The 17,195-nt window shown below is 34.6% G+C and overlaps 1 protein-coding gene across 1 annotated transcript; it reads left to right on the top strand.

The window, feature by feature from the left end:
* The first annotated feature begins 5,607 nt into the window (after positions 1-5,607).
* On the top strand, positions 5,608-14,929 carry LOC101217820 (KH domain-containing protein At5g56140). The gene is made up of 7 exons (XM_004139716.3): positions 5,608-5,921; positions 6,394-6,479; positions 8,846-8,991; positions 9,996-10,115; positions 10,222-10,338; positions 13,940-14,083; positions 14,182-14,929. Exons 1-7 carry the CDS (start codon positions 5,794-5,796, stop codon positions 14,329-14,331), a joined length of 891 nt encoding a protein of 296 aa, XP_004139764.1. The 5' UTR covers positions 5,608-5,793; the 3' UTR covers positions 14,332-14,929.
* The last annotated feature ends 2,266 nt before the right edge of the window (positions 14,930-17,195 follow it).

Genomic DNA, 17,195 nt, shown 5'->3' with positions numbered 1-17,195 from the left:
ATTAAGGAAACCGACGTAACTAAGACAACATTTAGGACACATTATGGGTATTATGTGTTCTTGGTAATGCCATTTAGATTAATTAACACCTCAGTAGCTTCTATGGATTTAATGAACTGAGTATTTCATCATTTCTTGGACCAATTTTCCATCATGCATTTCATTGATGATATATTGCTTTACTCCCCGAATGCGCAAAGCCATGCAGAACACTTGAGAATTGTACTATAGACCTTGCAAGAGGAAAAGTTATTCGTGAAATTTAGTAAATGCAAATTCTGGCTAAACTAAGTAGTGTTCCTTTAACATATTATATCCAAGGATTGAAGGTAGATTCGCAGAAGGTTGAATCAATTGAAACATGGGAACGCCCTAAAACTATTTTCAAAGTTAGAAGTTTTTTTGGTTTTGCACGTTATTACCGACGATTCATGGAAGGATTCTCCAAATTAGTCCTTCCTTTGAAGACACTCACCAAGAAAGCAACAAAGTTCAAATGGAAACACGAGTGCAAGAAAAGTTTCCAAGAGTTAAAATGCAAACTCACTACTGTGTTCTTTCTTCATCTTCTTTTTCTTCTTTTCAGCTTTGTTCCAGATTATCAAGATCGTTTAAATATCACTTTGATATTATATAAACGATTACTTACCTGGTCAACACGATCGTTTAGCACTATCAACATGATGGTTAAGATTTGAAGGCCTTTTAGCATTGTTTAAAAAGAGCTACACGATTGTGTGGATATGATCTCAATGATTGCTTATCATAATCAACATGATCATTTAATATGGTCAACAAGATCCTTTATACTTGAAGTCCTTTTCCCATCGTTTAAAAAGAACTAGACGATCGTGTGGATATGATCTAAATGATCGCTTACCATAGTCAATACGATCATTTAGCATCGTCAACACGAGTGTTTAGATTTGAAGCCATTTTTTCCATTGTTGAAAAAGAACTACACGATCTTGTGGATATTATCTAAACGATCACTTACCATAGTCAACACGATCATTTAGCATGCTCAACACGATTGTTTAGATTTCAAACATTTTCCCATTGTTAAAAAAACTACACGATCGTGTTGATACTATCTACACTAATCGTGTATCATTTCCTACATGATTGCATATCGTGATCGTTTAGAAAAAGAATTATATGTGTGCGTGTGACCGATTAATTATCGTGTGTTGACTGAGACATTTTTGGTATTTTTCGTTGTGGGCCTATGAACTTTTTCCGTTTTCAAAATTGTTCTATACATTGAAAATATTTTGCAGGTTTGCTATAGTTTTTAAAAAACCTATTAAAAAATTTAAAATTCAAAATTAAATTAAACATGTAAATATGAAATAAAGGAAAAAAATAAAAAATTAAGAAATAAGAAATAATAAGGGTTTTTTAAAAAATAGAGTAAAACGTAAAAATATTTACACTGTATAAAACAATTTTGAAAAAGAAAAAAGTTCACAAGCCCACAACATGAAATAGAAAAAAATACTCCGCAATTAATCGGTCACACTAGCGAGCAAAAAGTTTCTAATTTAAATGATCATATAATATAGTCTAAAAGGTCACATTTAGATATTAATACACTATTGTCTAGATCTTGGTAAACGATCATTTAAATCTATCACTTATCTATCTAGGATAGACAGTGATAGTGGTTTAGCTTTGTCTATCTAGGATAGACGATGTGTACCAATATCTAAACGAGTGCATTATCTTGTATTAAATTTAAATGATCATGTACCAAATCTAAAAGATCATGTATCAAATCTAAATGATCTTGGTATACAATCTTGTACCAAATCTAAATGATCTTTGATGGAAATGGTAGACATGCCCAGCAAAATTATGATCAAAATTTTACTATAATTGCAGCTAAACTAATTTAGTGATTAACATGCAAAAAAAACTCTAAAATAACAAAGATAGGATTAAAAGAAAAACCTCACCTTTGATGCTTTTCCTTTTTTTTTTGTAATCTCCTCACGTGCTTTTCATGATCTCCTCATAAAATTGAAGCCAAGACTACCACTAGCGTTGACCCACTATTCTCTGGACTTAGAATTGAGTTGTGGGATTCAAAAATTATGGAAGAAATAGAGAGAAATGAGATTATTTGGAGGAACCTAACCTTTAGGTTTTTCTATTTTTGTTTTGATGTTCCAAAATTAAAACTCAAATGAAAAGAGTTATTGGTTTTATTTTGTAATTCTCAATTACAAAATTAATTTTCAATTTCAAATCTAAGCGTCATTTCACCTTTGCATAAAACTTGTTTACATGCAAACTACATGCAAGAGCTTACTTATCTCACCACTTGACATTCTTAGTGGGTAGGTGTTTTGCATGCAATAAGCCACTTGCACATTACACACAAGTGATAAGCTTGTCAAATCTCAACAAGCGTTATTATTTAAATTAGTCTAAGGGCAATATGGTAATTCAACATTTAAATCAAATTCAAAGCTTGACTTTTTTAAGTCCAAAGTCAACATTTTGACTTTTAACCATTTTGTCCGTCTTCACTAATTTCAACCTCCCAAGCATGAATTCATATTCATTTCTCCAAAATTCAAATCACATTTGAATATAAAGTCGATCAAAGTTTGATTTTTCAAAGTCAAAAGTGAACATTTTGACTTTTTACTTCTTTGACATTTTTCATCAATTCCGAGCTTCCAAATATGAATCCATATTCATATTTAAATCCCATTTAAATATGAAGCTCTATCTTAAGTTATAACCGATGACTATATCAGATATATTTGTTGGTTTTTCTCTCTTTACCTAATTCGAACAATTCGAATTATTCCATCATAATGTTATAAGTTGATTCCTTATGAGCTAGCGGGGGAACCTAATGGACCTATATATCATGGGCTTTAACGATTTGAGATTAACTGGCTAAACTCTTTAGATCGAGTTAATCAACCGTTAACTAACAAGTCATTCCACTAAAGTCCCGTAGTTGCACTCCCCTTACTATAGATATATTTGTGTCCATGTGATATGACCATGATAAGTAAGTTAATCCTTCACAAGTTGTTCATAATCTCGATTGGGTCAAAGTACCGTTTTACCCCCGAGATTATATCTTTTCTCCTTAAGTCCAATTGATCCACTATTGAACAATTGGTTTAAGGTTCAACCTTTAAACCGAATCTCTCTTAGGCCAATGAGAGGGTGGGGCCCCTTGTTCAAGACCTGGATTCAGTCCTTAAGGGAACAACCTATTTACTAACCCTATAGTGGGTATGAGTGAATTTCGTCTTGCACCCTATGTCCCTAGCTATCCACCCGATCTTACCTCTAAAATGAGAGGCTTATTGGGCCAGCACCATTGAGCTGCCCTCACCTGTGCAGATCTAAGGATAATTTCGTGTGAACATAAGTTCATAGTTAGCTCAGGATTAAGATTAAGTTACATTGAATATCTATAAACGAAATAGTCAGTTTTACAAAGTTAACGGTGTTATAACTTAAAAGTGACCATTTCATGGTTCCAGTCTTATGTAAACTCTTTACATAGGATGCCCCCACTTTCATGTCTCTATATGAACGATTCAGGATCACATCGTTTGTACTAACTACAAAGCGGGCTGCATCCATAGTGTCCCCAGAATAAAGTGCCCAACCGTATTCATATACTATAGACTATTTAGGCTATTTACTCGAACTTGATCCATGTTTAAGTCTCTACATAAAGTTCAAGTTTACATAATAATAGCCTTGAGACCTTAATTTATTAACTTTAAGATTATAGTATCAATAACGACTTATTGAATAGAATATGCTTACAAACTATGAGTTTTAGGACATAAGTTCCAACAATAAGTAGCTGGCTTATACGTTGAAAGGAGCGTATAATGCTTAGGGGCATAAGCAACAAGTACGAATCAGTATACTCTCGAATGCTGATGATTCAATAGTCTAAACGCGAAGTTACATGGCCTAGCGTAGAAAGTGATTCAGGATCCTTGGCAAAATGAAATGGTTGTAAAATGATTTGTTAGGCATAAAGAAAAGTTTATGCAAAATGGATTAATTTTTTGGTTTTCAAAAACCTCACTGAGTCATTCGACTGATGTTTTCAAAATCAATCTTCCAAGATCAGGCGTTTAGGCTAAGTAGAGGATAAAGTTGAAGGTTTGGCGGCGAGATGAGAAAGCTACTAGGCATTTACGAGTTTATTTATTGTAACTCTTGGTTAAGAGTTGTTTCTATACATTGTTGTATTAAATGCCTGTTATTAATAAAATGTAAGTTTTGGCTGATTTGACCGCATTAAGAAAGTGTTTGGCGTTCAGTACGACTTTTATTGTGTTATGTTTTCTCTTAGTATTGAAAAGGTTTGGAGGTTGAATTAGTCGATAAGAAAATTTCAAGGCTATAACTAAGTTGCATCATTTTCCCTTTACTTTGGTGTTTTGGTCGTATTGCGGTTAAGAGTGTGACACTTATACTCTAAAACACCTTGGTGGAAGAAAAAGGATGTGCAAATCAAACTTGAGTTTATTTTTATGCAACAAAGAAAAAGAATGTATTTGTAATTTGAGAACTCTATGTAAAGTGTTAAATTTATAAAGAAATGAAGCTTAATTTTATTCCACTATCTTCTATCTTTTGTGCTTATCACCTAGAAGCTAAAGTTGATTAGAGTTAAGTATTGAGTACTAGGCGACATGACTAAGTTTAAGAGTTGTTTTCCACTACAAAAAATTGAGAAAGTCTGTAAGTTTAAAGTAAAGAGCCTTGCGAAGAGACAAATGAAAGGAATTATTCCGCTTACTAGGTGTTCAACGAGGCATCTTGTAGAGAGATACGTGATGGATGTGTAGACGACACACCCCATCTAGTCACATGGAGTGACATTTGGGGCGGGGCAGGACATGGACAAAATTATATTGGATTGACTACGAAAAGAAATTCATATTTACATGGAAGAGAACCAAATGGGGCAATATTGAGTTTATGTAAGTTTTGTTGCACCATGTGATTGGAAGAATTAAAGTAGTAGAAAGATCCCAGACTTAAAATCGTAAGTTGACTTAATTTGGTTGGAGTTTTTGAGTAGGAGAAGTTGGAAGAAGAATATGATGATAAAAAAAGTGAAATCAAATTGAACTCAAAATTAGTATTATTATGTTTATGGAAAGTTATATAGATGTTCCAATTTGAATAGTGGATTTTGTTAATTAAAATTAAAAAAGTGATGGAGTAGGTAGTTAAGTAAGATGAGATGAGATGAGATGGTAATCCAAGTTTCTTTTGTATTATTTAATATTTGAAAAAAGAAACAAAAAAAGGAAAGGAGGGCTGGGTTTGTTTGATTGATTTACAAGTGAATGGAAAAAGAAATTGATTTTATTTAGTGTGATTGAATTATTAATAAAAAGAAAACAATGGATGGGTCCCTCTCCGCAGTCCCGCTCGTCTGTTTGATCACTAAATGCGGTGTCAGAACCGTAGCTTAGAAAAATGTGAATGTAAATTAAAAAATAATCACAAACATACACAACATAATTCGGGTGTACATATAAAACCCAAATAATTTAAATAATACACTCATCTTCAATTCAATAAATATATATATATATATAATAAATAAATATAGATAGAAAGTTAAAGAAGAAGAAGAAGAAGGCACAACTAGCAGTTGTACTGTGCATTATTTTTCCACCGACGCCAGATTGATAAGCGTCTGGTCGGTATCCCCATCGCCGCCGTCATCCACCTCAAATCCTGGCCGTATCCATTTCCACTCACGTCTCCGGAGGGAGAGAAATGACGTCGTCTGCAGCCGGGATGTACATGGCTTTCTCTCCCTCTCCTTCCGCTCCTCACTCTCCACATCTTCCTGGTCTTCGCTCTCCCTCCTCTGCATCTGCTGCTGCTATACTCGAGCAAGAAAAGTAACCAATCCACTACTCTATTTTATTGCCTCTTTTCTTTTTTTTATTTTCTTTTTGTTTTCTTACTTTGTGAGATCTGTGATCTGTGTTCACCGATCTGTCTGTTGGTTGTTATTTTTGTATCTGTTTGGTTTTGTTTCTGACTTTTGGATGATTGTTGTACTTTGATTTTGTATGATCGGTTGCTTTCTTACTTATCTGACTGACCTGCTAGTCAGTTAGCTCTTGAACTCATAAACTTATTTGTTTAGCTGAGTATGTTACTTCTTGTTATTTGATTCTTGATTTGTTGTTTGATTATAGTTGCTGATGTAAGATCTGATATTTTGTTCCTCTTTTTTGTTTCTTGGCTGTGGACCAAACTATCTTCTGGAATTGTGTTTTTCTGTTAGTGTGTTAGTTGATTTGCATACGTTTATCTGGGTGGACCATTTAGCTGATTACAACTCATTTTGTTTACCTTGTTTGGCAGGTATCTCTCTGAGTTATTGGCAGAACGACAGAAGCTTAGTCCGTTTATGCCTGTGCTCCCTAATAGTTATCGCTTGCTGAACCAAGGTGAACTTCATAGCCTCAACAAAGTGGCTTTTTGTGAAGTAGTTTGCTTGCATCGACGTTTCTCGTTTCGTTGATTGGCTTAAAATATTTGGGATGATTTTTGCCCGTTGAAAATCAGAACAGATCATGGTTGTTTGATATACAGTGTGACTGAACTAATCTAACAGAAACTCAATCCGATGAGTGCATGTGATGAGTAATTATCTGACCTAACTTTAATGATTATGGTTCTTCTTCATTTGCCTTTCTGCCAATACCTTGGATATTTAAAATTGGCAGGGGTATGAAAACCCTAGAACCTGAAAATTAGGAACCGTGATATGAACCCCTAACTATCAAATTCTAAAATCACCCCAATCAATTTGATTCCAATCCAAAGGGAAAGATTGGATATTTATTGCCTTTTGATTGAATACGCAGAGATAAGAACTAATTAAGTTGGAACACTTCACAAGCATGTTGATCAGACCTCTTTGGATGTTCTTGGCATGCAACTCTAACTCAATAATTGCAAATGATGATGAAGCTTTGTCATCAAATTCAAAAAATTTCATTTACAAAACCAAAAACTGTATGTACAGGGTTCATTGATATACCTAAACCCATTCTAAAGTTCATTCTATCTCTTAAGTCTAAAGTTACACAATAAAATTAATAATCCTAGTTGTATAAAGTACCCAAAACACTTGAAATTAAATTATGTTTCCAACAAATTAGAACAAACATGAACACAACCTAATCAATTTCATCCTGTAGTATCATTTGTAGCCAATCATAGAGCTTTTGATCAGTTTTCGTCCTTGGATCCTCTTGTTTGTGTTCGTCTTTGTTTGTATGTGGGGGTTAATAGCTAACTGTAGCTTATTGCCCTTGACCATGTGACTGGTATTGGAGGTAAATTGCAGATGTATTGGTTCATATTATGTTTGCTGTTGCTTTTCCTTTATGCTAATACCTTGAATACTTGAGTTGGCAGGGGTATGAAATGATTATGTGGCTTTGCATAAAACTTTATGTGTTTGTGATTTGTGAATACTGGAAGGTGATATTTGATGTATAAAGAACGCCCTAAGGAAACGACACACATGACAATTGACAAATCGACAATAGTACTGTAGTGATAGTGATAAACCACGGTGAATGACTGAATTCATTCAAACTTGAATAGTCATTCCATGAAAATTGAGGATGTAGTTTTTCCCTCTCTAAGATTGAGCAACCAAACTACCAGTTTATAGAAACTTTATTTCATGTTACATGGATTGCATCGCTAAGAAGCACGGACACGGATATGAGACATGGACAAGACATGACATGGACATGGTGACGCACCATTTTTTAAAAATCTAGGACACGACACGGCAAAGACATGTTTATTTAGAAAGTTATTTTTTAAAAATATATACCATCTTTATAGTAAAAAAATATCATAGTAAATGAATTGATGCATTTATATGCTTAAAAGACTTAGCTTGATGTATTCTACACTCAAAAGTTATTATTATTGTCATATATGTGTTTCTTTAGTCTACTTAACGAGTGATCTATGTATGTCCAATGCATTTACTGCACCAACGAGTGTTTGATAGGTGTCCACCAAGTGTCGGAGTGTCCAAGTGTCGTATTGGACATGGACACTATAGTCAAAGTAAAGTGTCTGTGCTTCTTAAGTTGCATGTCTTGCATTTTTTGAATTAAGCTAGAAGCATGTGAGTTTAGATGCAAGCTCACATGTAGGTGCTCTAGTAAGTATCCAGAAGTTCTGTAGCAAGGTTAATATTTTTTTGAAGCAGTTGGAAGTCCCTTTTCTTAGTGTCTTGTAGAACTGATTCCTTTTTTTTTTTTAATATTTTTATTATTTTCCCATTGCCTTTCTATTTCTACCTTTGTATAATTGTCTTACTTGGTTTCTTAACTTCCTGTATTCATAAATATAATATTTTTATGGATTATTCAGAAATATAACTACTTGGTTTCTTAACTTACTGAATACTACTGAGAAATTCTAATACACCAATTATTCCTAACAATTATTTGTAACTTATGTATGTTTCCTACATCTGCTGCCCTGTCTTCATTTGTTTTGAGTTTCTGCAGCGTATACAGTTTATTAACTTCTTTTTCAGTGTTTGGTGGCAATATTACTTATTAATATTGCTCAATAGTATTGGGGTTTGTAATTTGATTCTGTTTCTTTTTCTTTTTTTTTTTACTTTTGAACATTAATTATATTTATGACGGATGTTTGTCACTGACTCAGAAGTAAAGGCACCTTTTTGTGTGCCCATTCTGTGGTAACTGCTAACTTTTTAACAAATGCGCTGACTGGTACATCTTGTTCTTGAAAATTGACATTTTTGGAGCAGAAATATTGCGTGTAACCACTCTATTGGGGAAGGCATCAGTTTTAGGTCAAAGTGGGCTTGAACATGCCAGCCCCCTGGCTTCTGGAGGAATATTTTCAAATGGAGGTGCTGACATGAGTGCATGGCCATCACGGTTTCAATCAGAAGTACGGACACTAACCATTAACATAACCTTGCTGTCCATCTAATTTACTGTACTTAGAAGCATTCCTGACGCAAACTTTTTACATTTTTGCTAACTTGTAAGATTTATTTGAGTACACATAATCTAATTTCATTTGAGGACAGGTTCTCTAATTAAAAAATAGGACTTAGTTTTTTCACTTGTTCGTTTCATTTTTTTACTTAAGTCTTTTAGTTTTTTTTTTTTCAGTTTCTCCAATGGTTCTAACAAATTAGTTCTCCACCTTCGGCCATCTTGATAAACAGGATGACGATGTCCATTAAATACTGAGGAGCTTACTTACCTTCAAATTTGTCTTTATGTGTTTGAAGGAAACTCTCTGCCCGATTTATAAGCTGGGTTGACTCAGTTTTTTTTCTTTTGTTTTTTAGTGACAAGGGTCTAATATTCTAATATAGAGCGCTGACTCATTAGATAATTTTGGTTTGTCCCTTGTGTATCTTTGGTGAAGGAGTTTTCAAGAAACTTGGTTTCACTTGGAATTTAAAAATTACATAAATAAGTGGCCGAAAGAGTAGTTTATGTGAGTATTAGCACATTTATATTGTTGTATAAGGGTGTGTCTTCGTGAAAGAATGTACATTATCTTATATGGACCCCAACCCCGGAAAGAGAAAAAAGAAATAGAGAAAGAAAAAGACATGCTACTTTAAGTTCCCCGACAACATTTTGTGATTGATTCTGGGATTCCCTATACTACTTCAAGCACCAAAATGTTCTCACTTTCTATGCATGATTATGATGTTCTTTCTCAAGGTATGTAGTGTGTTCACTGTTCAGTGCTTTACTCTTTTCCCCTAGATTTCTGTCCTAGAATCTTTAACTTTGATGTGTATTGTTTCTGAAAATCTCCCATATTTTTATTCTAAAGTTATGTTGGCTGTTATACATTACATATCTATGGCTGGATGATTGCCTTTATGTTATTTCTCTGGTTTGAACTCTATATATTGTTTTGATATGCAGATGTCAGGTTTATTACAAGCATCATCAGCACAAAATTGGCTAACTTCCCAAGGTAGTTCATCAGGTCTTATTGTGAAGAGAACCATCAGAGTAGATGTTCCTGTTGAAACCTTTCCTAATGTATGAATTATTTTGTGTTTTATATGTATATCTATTTCTTTTCTTCATTATTTTTTCCTTGCTTACCATATTTTGCTAATGGAACTGAATTGAACTTTGTTTGTAGTATAACTTTGTCGGCCGCCTCCTTGGACCCAGGGGAAACTCTCTCAAGCGAGTGGAGGCAAGTACTGATTGTCGAGTTTTGATTAGAGGGCGTGGTAGCATTAAGGATCCAGCTAGGGTAAATTGCTATAAATTCTTATTTTCTTCTTAAGTTGCATATCATGATTCTGATGCAAAACATTTTGCTTATGCATATGCCTGTCAAGACTTCCCAGACTCCAACATCATTCTTCTGATAGCCATATATTTCTTCTGGTACTGCCTTCCATTCATAATTTTCAGACATATAGGGCACTATCTCTTGCACTTCTGAGTGTTCTCCCAGTACTTTTTTAAGTTCTGACATATGAAAAACTGGATGGATGGAGGTTGATGATGGTAACTTCAATTTGTATGCCACGGGTCCAATCATTTCAATAATTTGATATAGACCAAGAACTTTGGAGACAGCTTCTCATTCCTCCTCTTCCTCAGTGATACTTGTCTATATGGTCGAATCTTTCAGAAGACCATCTCCTCTACTTAAAACTCAACATGTTTTCTTTTAAGATCCGCATATTTTTTCATTTTTTTTGTGCCACTCTAAGATGATCTTTTAAGGCCCCAAAGCAATATCCCTTTCCTTTAATTGTTCATCAAGAGTTGAATTTGGTGTTTCTCTATCTCCTTAATAAATCAAGGGAGGTGGTAAATGCCTGTATACTGCCTGGTAAGGTGTCACTCCCAATGATCGTTAGTATGTGGTGGTATTATACCAATATTCAGCCCAATGCAACCAGCTTAGCTAACAATAAAGTCTGGCATAGCTAACACTGGCAATGTCATCATGGCAATCTGCAGTTTCAAGAATGCTTCTTGAGCTTCCTCTGTCCACTTAAACTCTCCCAGCTTCAACAATTGCGTGAGAAGGGCTGCTATTGTTCCATAGTATTGGAAAAATCGTCTATAATATCCTGTTAGTCCTAGAAATCCTCTGACTTCTCTCACATTGGTGGGAATCGGTCACTGCTTGATTACCCTGATTTTTTTCGGGTCCACTCCCCCCACTCCTCTTCCTGAAATGATGTGGCCCAATTATTCTACTCTCAAGTGAGCAAAACTTACACTTCTTCCTGTTTGCATAGAGTTCATTCTTCCTCAATATTTCTAAGACAATTTCTAGATGCTGTAAATGCTCCTCGAGATTCCTGCTATATATTAATATGCCATCAAAGAACACTAAGACAAATTTTCTCAAGTATGATCGGAATATTGTGTTCATGAGGGTTTGAAAAGTTGAAGAGCATTAGTTAGTCCGAATGTCATGACTAAGAATTCATAATGCCCTTCATGTGTTCTAAATGCAGTCTTTTCTATATCCTCATTGTACATTCTGATTTGGTGATAGTCTGCTTTTAAATCTATCTGAGAATACAGAGTTGCCCCATTTAGTTTATCAAATAATTCTTCAATAACAGGGATGGAAAACTTATCTGGTATTGTCACGTAGTTCAGTGCTCTGTGATCAACACAGAACCTCGGCTGCCATCTTTCTTCTTCACTAGTAATACCGGGCTTGAATAAGGACTTCTACTTGGCCGGATGACTCTCAAAGACAACATTTCATCCACCAGTTTTTCCATCTCTGCCTTCTGCTGATATGCATATCTATAGGGCCTCGCGTTCACCAGATCAGTTCCCCTTTTAAGATGTATATGATGCTCAATCTCCCTCCTCGATGGTAACTCCCCAGGCCATTCGAATACATCTTCAAACTTTGAAATCACAGCTAGGATGGACTCTTGAATAGTTTGGTATCTCATCTACCCCATATAAGTAACTACGGAATTTATAGATAGCTCGACAATTGGCTTGACTTCTTCTCCAACTTCTGTTTTCGACTCTTTGGGCCAATCTCATCATTTGCGTAAGCCCAGTAGGTTCCCAGAATTCCAGCTCTGTTTTAATCCATGGAATTAAGCCATTCATAAACGTTTCATCTAGGACTCTGTTAGGGAAGTTTGATAATGGTGCCACCAATCTATCAAAGAATTTGCCGCAAATTGAACCTTCTCGGATTGACTGAAATCACTCCAACAACCATAGCTTTAAATCCGCCAATCCTTAAATTTATCGCGTTCATCTTGCAATCTATACCAGTTGAGTGCCGGTCCATCAAAACTGATCACTGATACCGTCATTTTCTCAGAATTGGTAACCAAGATTTGAAAATATCGATCCGCTTGAAACAACCATGAATCGGCACTTCCATTGAAAACAAGCATTTCTACTTTCTTGAATATTCGATCGGATGCTTTCTCTTCTTCTTCCTTGTTCATCTTCAATTTGTCAACCAATTCGAATATCGTTGGTTCACTTCCTTCTGTCTCTCATTCATTTTCGTTTTATTGGATGAACCTTCAGTTTCGCGCATCATTGTCCATTTTTCTTTGATAATGCTTTCGATGTACTTTATCAACATTTGATGTTGCTGTTGTTGTTTTTCACTTTGAACACTTAATCGTTCTATATTCTTCGTTAACAAGGACAATTTTTCTTCAACCACTGGTAGCTTTTGAAGATCTGCTCGGATCTCAGAGATTTCTTGCTCCACTACTTCAAATCGTTCTTCGTTCTTCGTTCTTCTTTGCCATCTTCTTTCGTTTTCCCAGGTTGATGCTCTGATACCAATATGTTGGAACTCAGTATCCAACACAGTATCAAGGATTGCAAAGGATAATTCTTCTTTATTCTTAGAATCGAAATAGCAATTATAATAGTAAGATAAACTGAATTGAAAGGAATTCCAATTCACGAAAAGCAGGAAACCCTCTCTTCTGTTATCTTCTCTCTCAAAGATGAACAGAATACAATTCTCAAACTTTAACTAACTGTCCCTCCCTTTTTAGTTTTCTATTTATGTCCACTGACTTCACTCAACCTTGTGGTCCCCCTTCACACGTGCCACTCCTCTCTTCCCTCTTCTACTATACTGTAAAACTATTGGTGGTCTGTCACTTTTCTCACTAAATCTGTTAAGATTCCTGTTTTTCTGCTGAAAATTTCTAATCAGGGAATGATAGACAGAATGGTTCTAAGATAACTCCTATCTATAAATTTGATAAACTCTATGATTTTTTTAGAAGAAATTAATGTGAACGTTGGGAGGGAGTGATAGATCCTTCTATTTGTAGTATTCTCAAAACCACTCACTCAGTCAGCTCGTTCATACGCCTCTCCTATAACTTCTTCCCCCTATTTTTATTTTCCCTGTCAATTCTCTCTCTGTTTCTCTCTCTTCCCCAGTATATATAGTAGTGGATGCCGTTTCATTTTTTCTCCAGATCAAATGATACATCACGTGAAACCAATTTCGATATGTTTATCAAATCATGATTGAAAATATTTGGAAGTTTAATTTGGTCTTCCAAAAATGTTGTGTTTCTCTTCGCTCTCTCTCTCTCTCTTCATTGCTTGCAAGCTCTAACATGAGAACTTCGTAGCATAGCCATGCCAATTCTTGTCTTCAAGGGAGATAGAATAACTTTGTCTAGGCTCCTTCAGGCATAAATTATATATACACTATTATTGTGCATAATGATCTCTATTTGATTTTTAAGTAGCTTATACACCCTTATTATGCTGGGGAGTCGAGTTTTTTCTGTAGAATTAAAATACAGAATTGGAATTCAGCATATGATGAAGGTGCCAAGTTTATACTATTCTTTAATGTCTTGTAGGAAGAAATGATGAGAGGAAAACCAGGTTATGAGCATTTGAATGAGCCTCTACACATCCTTGTTGAGGCAGAATTGCCAGTTGAAATTATTGATGCTCGCCTCATGCAAGCCCGTGAGATTCTTGAGGACTTGCTCAAACCAATGGTGAGAATCTTTTGAGATCTTATATATCTTGGTTACAATCTCGGTGACTTAATTGAACTTACTGATATTATTTCCTCTTCCTATAATTATATATTTAGGAAGAATCTCATGACTTCTATAAGAAGCAACAGCTACGGGAACTAGCCATGCTTAATGGCACGCTTCGTGAGGAGGGCTCGCCTATGTCCAGTTCCGTGTCTCCCTTCCACAATAGCCTTGGAATGAAGAGAGCCAAAACTAGGGGGTAAATGGAATTGCTGCTTCATAGAAGAGGCTTTTTGGAGATCTTTTTCTAGTGTCTGGGAGTAATCAGCAGTCCCATTCCAAGGTGTTGCCTGCAGCCAATGCCTTCACTGCAATCGGGGCACTCGCACTCTTACGTTACGTGCAGGTTCTTACTAAAATTTATATGGTGTGTTTATGTAGTATTCGGAAGAGAAGGTAATGTACTGACATGGAAGTGTCAATCAGTTAAGTATTAGTAGTGATTGGGGGAGGGGCTATATATATATATATATATATCTATATGTGTTGCTCTAGCAGTTAATGGTTTGAAAAATCTCTCCAACAATTTAATGTGTGTTATTTACTAGGCTTTTTTTATAAGGTTATGATGGAAGTTCCGATATTATGTAGGATGGTGGGTTCTTTTGGGACTTTAAAAAGAAAAAAAGGCTAAGGCTTGTAAGCGAATGTGAGGGACAGGAACCATTGATTTATTAAGTTGTCTTTTGTTTCTGTTGGGTGTGCTTTGTACTAGGAAGAGTAGAAATCTTTTCCCCCTTTCAAGAACATTCTTTATTTTTTCCTTCTTATATGATCTAGAGATTCCAAACCATTGGTCTACTATTTTCCCTCTTAAGTTCTCTGCTATTATTAATTTCCATCCTGCATCAAATTTCTTGCTTGAGCTGCAGTTTTGTACTCGGGATATTACAAGGTTATATCTCAACTCATCCTTTATATTAAGTATTTGAAATGCGTTTTTAAGGCCCATTCTACCACTGCCTTTGAAGAACTAGGCTTTCATGTGCTTGATCAATGACATCTAGCTCCTCAAAATAAACCTTTGGGCACGGTAACAACCATGAACTTGGAGTCTGGTGAGTTATATTGGATTGAGGATAATTTGTTGACAGGTCAAACAAGACAGTCAGCCTGAAGACGGTGCAGCTCAAACACCAATTTTGTGCTAAGGTTTGAATCATATAGTTATTGTGCTTGAATTTCAAGTGTCAGAATAATGAATTTGGATATGCTTATATGTAGGCCGACCAGAGGCATAGCATGTCTTCAGATGCAATAAATGATTTTACTGTTAGATTCTAGACTTGCATTGCAAAGATCATAGGTGGGTATGGTATAAAAAAACAGTTTTCTTTGAGATTAGCATCTGTGATGTGCAACACAAGTATTTACTTCTATGAAATTGCATTATATTCGTCTCATCTTAGGAAGTAGACTTATCAACTCAAACACCATTTTTGTGCTAAGAAGATTGCTCTTTTCTATTATCTGTTAGGCCCCGCTATTGTTCGGTAATTAAGTCTCAGTTCTTTAATTAATGTAAAATGCTGTTTAGTAATAACATTAGGCACAAGTTTGTAAAATAGGCTTGTGAATGAATGACTTATTGTTAATTGAATGTTTATAACTTGAGAACTCTTAGGATCTCTTATACCTCTTCTGATATCTCCTTTCTCCCTGACTTTGAGTAATCTCCCTCATGTATGATTTTGTCCTTTAATCGTATTCATTGGAACTGTCGTTTGGCAACTTGAAGAATAACTTAAAATAGAGTTGTCAATTGATAGGTTCTTTAATTGATTAAGCATATCATTTTATCATAGTTTTACGCTTATCTTTTCCGTTAAATTCTAAAAATGAAATCATTTTTTTCTTTTAAATTACTATCTCATTTTGATAATGGTTTTACAAAAACATTATTTCCATTCCTAAATAATTTATTTTCTACTGAACTTTTAAAAATTAATTCCAAGCCTTGAAAACTTAAAAATAATAATTTAAGGTGGGTAATAACCATGGAGAAGAAACTAGAAGGAATTGAGAATAAATTTTGAAAGCCAAAACCTAGAACTGTTATCATTAACAAATGCATTTTTTTTTTCTAACTTGGTTTGTTTTGTTTCTTTCTTTGTTTTTTTTTTCTTTAAAATAAGTGTAATTGCAACAAATGATAAAAACATTTAAAGCATTTAAAAAACGGTTCATGACATTATTTTTTTTTTTTTTTTTTGCATATTGTGAATATGACAAAATTAGTGATATAAGACCGTAATAATAGCTTATTGGACGATAAAATAGGAAAAAGCTCCAGATTCCCTCTGTAAAGAAAACAAGTAGTTAAAAAGGATAGCAAGATATAAAAAATTAATGTTCATAAACTTCAAGCTTCGTTTTTAAAAGTAAGAGATGGTCAGTGAACACGACTTTTTTAAAAAAATATTGAGCTATGGGTCTCTTGTCCACTGATGGACCAAGAACAAGCCAATTTCTAAGACCACTTGGGCTTTACACTCATGATCTATACATTTGAGTTCATTTTATGTAAGTGTCGCACACATGCTTTCAATGTGTGTAATACTTTTATGGGCTAACAAGGTAATATGCAAAATATAAACTTTCATTTATAAATAGTTAACAAACCGATTTTAGGTTATGAGAGAGAACCGATAAACTCACTTACCATTACCAAATTCACAAATGATCATTAAATGAACTTAAAATGATGTGTGTATACTCCAATTTTCATTCATGATTGTTTAACATTTATGTGACGTTGGTTAACTAACTACGTTGTAGTTTTGAGGAAAATTTGGTGGACAACAAAAGAATGTGCAAAAATAATAATTAGAATTTCAGCAACATCATCCCCTCCCAAAAGAAAAAAAAAAAAAAAGATAAACTAGAAAGCATGAGTCTTAACTAATTTGTAATATATATGTGTGTATATGTAGAGTGATTAAAAGAAAAATGAATAATATGAGTTGTAGAGAGAAAAAAGGGAAGGTGGATGGTGATGATTGATGAATGAAGTGTTTGTGTCCAAAACGAGAGAATCAATGCTTGGAAGGCCAAAGAGGTACATAGC

Source organism: Cucumis sativus, chromosome 7 (genome assembly GCF_000004075.3).
Source record: "Cucumis sativus cultivar 9930 chromosome 7, Cucumber_9930_V3, whole genome shotgun sequence".
NCBI lineage: Eukaryota > Viridiplantae > Streptophyta > Magnoliopsida > Cucurbitales > Cucurbitaceae > Cucumis > Cucumis sativus.
The sequence above is the reverse complement of the archived record's forward strand: the minus strand, read 5'-3'. Positions and strand labels throughout refer to the sequence as shown.